We start from the raw sequence: 4,307 nt of genomic DNA, 5'->3' as shown, positions 1-4,307 counted from the left end.
ATATATATATATATAGACTAATAATTGAAATTATGTACAAAAATCGTTTACTTCAAAGAACTATATATTTGTTTAGACATTTATGGATTGAACAAGATTTAACTGCTGAAAACACTTTTATATAAAATATGTGTTTTACTAAATCTCTTTTTCTATATGATTTTGTTTTTGTAAAATATACTTATATGCAGTTTCAATCGAAGTGACGAGGTTTAAAGGGTCAAAAGGTGAAGTGTTGCATAATATATATTTACTGTATCTTACTGTAATACTTTGACATTTGCATTTTGTTCGAAAGAATCGAATATAAAGAAAGAATTATATAAATAAAAAATATCACTAAGCTGAAAAAAATATCTATTTTTTATACCTCTTTTTTATTGTTTCTATTTGTGTCTATTCATATTTTGTATGTCACATTTCATTTTATTTTAGATTTTACAAGTTAAATATTTTTTAAGAATCTAAAATCTTGAAAAAGATTTAATTTTTTTAATCTGAAGTCTAAGATTTATAAATTAAGATGTGCAATTCAAGGTTTACGATTTAGAGAAGGATTTTAGATTTAATGTCGAATTCGAATCTCGTACTTCGAATTTAGGATTTAGAATATCTCCAGCTTATTATAGAACTGTGAAAAATTCTTTGAATAATTGTTCACGCCCGAACAACTTCACGGAAGTCATATCAGATATCGAGGGCCCGATATGCGAGCCCCAAATGCGGGCGTGTGACACCTTGTAAAAATTGTAGTGATAAAAAATCGAGGCCAAAATGAACGTACGAGGAAACTGTCAATTGGGCTTCATTCAAGGCTGTTAAAAAGTAGTACAATCCGATATAATGTTCACGTGGGGCACGTTCAGTGACGTAGGCGGTCGGTGATTTCGTCTTGCTCCGGCGATTCGCGAGATGCAATGGAATTCCGTTATAATTCTGACGCAAAAATAGCGTCTAAAATAAAAAAAAGAAAAAAACATCTGAAAATAGACTATTTCATATATTTGTAAATTTTTATGTTAATTTATCCGTGAGTCAGAGACATAATTAAATTTACAATACTATACATGGTATAATTAAAAGATATACCAAAATTTTGAAAGTGCATTCTTTATAGGTATCTATTATTGAAGAAAACATATTATACGATCCGGAAACGCTTCACTTCTTGTTAGAGCTCTTTTTAATAATCTGTTTACATTGTACAGATGTATGAGATAGTTTGTTTTTATTGGAATGTTTGGAAAATACACACATACGCATATACGTTAGTGTGTTTAATAAGTCCTCACACATTTGACTCACTTTATTGTTGTACGTTGATGTAATTCGACAGTGTTTCCGAAATAACTCGACAAGAAAGCGTTTCCGGACCTATGCTCATACAACATGTCTTTATTTTCTAGATATGAAAAATATGTTCTCAAAATTTGATCATGTCTTTTACTTATACCTTATTTAATTGTATTGTAATAATTTTAATGAAATTTACAATCTTTAATTTTAATACGCTGACTTCGAATGTGAATATTTCGAATAACAGATGAGTTATCAATTGATATTGAAGTATTTGTTAAAGAATAAATTCTTTGTAATTCCTTCAGCTGTTGCGTGACAAGTTGCTGATAATGGTCATCGTGTCTGTTTTAAGCATTTTAAAACGATCGTTTGAGCATCATAAGTTCTACAACAATACTTTTGTTCAAATTTCTTATAAAATAACTTAATTTTATATTTAAATAAAAACTTATAACTATATATATATGTATAATCAATTAATAAGAATCTACGAACATGGAAAAAAATGTAATTAAGATACAATTAAATAAATTCTATATAATTTAGAGATTCCATAAATTTTTAAATATTCTACCTTTTAAATTCTAAGTTCTCTAATATTTATTATAATAATTTCAATCAAAATTTAAAAAGTTTGATATTCGAAGTCGACATGATAAAAATGCGTAGTTCTATAATAAAAATATTTTAATGATAATAAATTCTTACATACATAAAATCTTTTGTGTGTGTGTGTGTGTGTGTGTGTGTGTGTGTGTGTAAATTGATAGTCGCACAACATTTTTGTGTATTCTTGGTCTACAGTAGACTACACAAAAATATGAGAAAGATATGGATCCGTTGACTTTGTATTCGTTTTTATCTGCTGAAGATGATTCAAATTTAATCCAAACGTCCGGTCTAATTAAAATGTGCGCGTGCGACTTTAAACTATATAGATCGTGAATTTATGAATTATTTAAATAGTCTTGTTACAGAACTGCAAATTTCCTCCACGCACCAACTTCTTTTTTAATTTTAATTGTTATTGTGAATTATAGTATATTCCAGATTGTGTGTTTTATTTATATTATAATATATAAGAATTTTTTGCTTTCTGTAATTTTATTTTATAAAAAACTAGTTGATACAAAAAAACGTGATTACGCAATAATTCTGAAAATTTCGTGCGTCAATAATTCCTCTGAATCATGCGTGACAGAAATTCCGAATAAGAAGAATGGAAAGAAGGCAGGTAGAAGAGAATTTCTCTTTCATCGCGATCGTTTTAAATAAGAATGTATTTATTTATACATTCACGGCGCGCGATAAGGAAATTTGCGTTTCCATAGAATTCAAGGAAATTTCCAAAGAGTGTTTGTGGTCATATTTGATAACTGTTGCTATCGATTTAGGCGGGCCAAATCACGGAACAAAGGATAGTTATCAGTAAAGAGAGAAAAAGTGTTATCGTCAAGTCTTCTTGTTTCTCATACATATTATGCATACATTTATACATACACGCGAATTATGTGCATACACGCGTTACAATGACCTTTACGAGGCGAATACCGCGAGCGTCGATACGCGGGGACGATGACCCAACAATTTCAACATAAACAGTATCATACGTACGCAAGCTGGTATCATAAGCACGCGAACGCGAATAAGCCAGCTTCCGTCATCGGTCGACTCGTTTCAGAACTAATATACTTCCTCCTCGGATTCTCTCCGTCGGTAGAAAAGACGCAATGCGTATTTCTTTCAATATAATTAAATTATTATTTATAGCACAAAAATTAATTTTTTTAACGTTCACATCAATATCGTAATTGCAAAGTCAGTCTAAAATCTTAACAGAAAACTATCGTAAGTTATCGATAGAATTTTTGGAACCTAACATGTAAGAGAGGATCATAGGATTTATTTCTTATTATAAGTTATAATTTAAACATATAAATTGAAAATCTAGTTATTTATTAATATATATTATTAGTAGCTTATATTTTTATATTAATAATAAAAATATGAGCTACTAATTTTAGTTTATATTAGTAGCTACACCATCAAAAAAGGCAGCAAATTTTATGTAAATTTTGTAATAAATAAATATATTTTTCAATTATACAAATTATATACATTAAAAATTTAATGCAACGTTATTAAATTTAATTTAATTTGTGTAACTTCAAAAGTACATTAAATCTCACATATTTATCTGACATATTTAACAGTATATACAATAGTTTTACTCTGTATTTCTCAAGCTGAGAAGAATTTGAATCAGAGATATTGAATCATTCACTCTTACTCATGTAATATCTTTTTATATTCTTATATTTTTATCATAATATGCACGACTGCCTTTCGCTCGCCTCTGGGCCTTATTTCTCTTCCTTTCCTTGCGAAATAATCTTGCACAATCTATTGGAAGGGCTCGTTGGTTGACCCTGCCCGTTTGCTTTGTTACAGGAGATACGAGGGTAAGCCGGAAGTAGAAGAATGACCGACCAAAAGTATTATGCACCGTATCCCCCGCTGTCGGGGGTGGGATTGCAGCCACCGCAGCCGATTGCAACAGCTCCGCCACAACCAGGTGCGTCGATGTTACCGTCAGGTAAAAGAGCAGACGTTAGTCTCAAGATTCAAACCTGTGCTTCAGCACGCGCTAAGAAAACCCGACACGTCTGCATCTGCCTGGATACAATCTGTACGTTGGACGTGCGAGGCCCTAAACTGCAAAAGACATGACGCTCATGATGATTTTACGACAGTATTCATAGTTCGTTCTTTCTCTATTTCAAGATCGTCTTAAGTAATGTTTTAAAAGGCTAACTTTTTGTAATTGGTTTTATGACGTAATGCTTTTTCACAGTATTATCTTTAAAAACACTAGAAGGTTTGCGAGTTATCGCTATGTTTTTATTCATTACTATTCGCCCCGATAAAGTGAATGGCAAGTTTCGTGAAACTTTGACATTAGCAATGGATAAAAACACGATGATAACTCACAAAATTTCTAGTTTTAT

At 30.6% G+C, this 4,307-nt stretch overlaps 1 protein-coding gene across 5 annotated transcripts in view; it reads left to right on the top strand.

Moving 5' to 3' along the window:
- Positions 1-4,307, top strand: part of LOC108746434 (phospholipid scramblase 1-like) — an 18,162-nt gene that overhangs the window by 6,742 nt on the left and 7,113 nt on the right. For 4 of the 5 annotated variants that reach the window (XM_018483211.1, XM_018483210.1, XM_018483212.1 and 1 more), the window contains exon 2: positions 3,751-3,895. In XM_018483211.1, the coding sequence (XP_018338713.1) occupies positions 3,781-3,895 (115 nt within the window). In that variant the 5' untranslated portion in view covers positions 3,751-3,780. The remainder of the gene's footprint in view (positions 1-3,750; positions 3,896-4,307) is intronic. The other variant, XM_018483214.1, reaches the window with a different exon arrangement.

The sequence above is a fragment of the Trachymyrmex septentrionalis genome, unplaced genomic scaffold (assembly GCF_001594115.1).
Source record: "Trachymyrmex septentrionalis isolate Tsep2-gDNA-1 unplaced genomic scaffold, Tsep1.0 scaffold17, whole genome shotgun sequence".
NCBI lineage: Eukaryota > Metazoa > Arthropoda > Insecta > Hymenoptera > Formicidae > Trachymyrmex > Trachymyrmex septentrionalis.
Note: the sequence above shows the minus strand (reverse complement) of the source record. Positions and strands in the feature narration are given on the sequence as shown.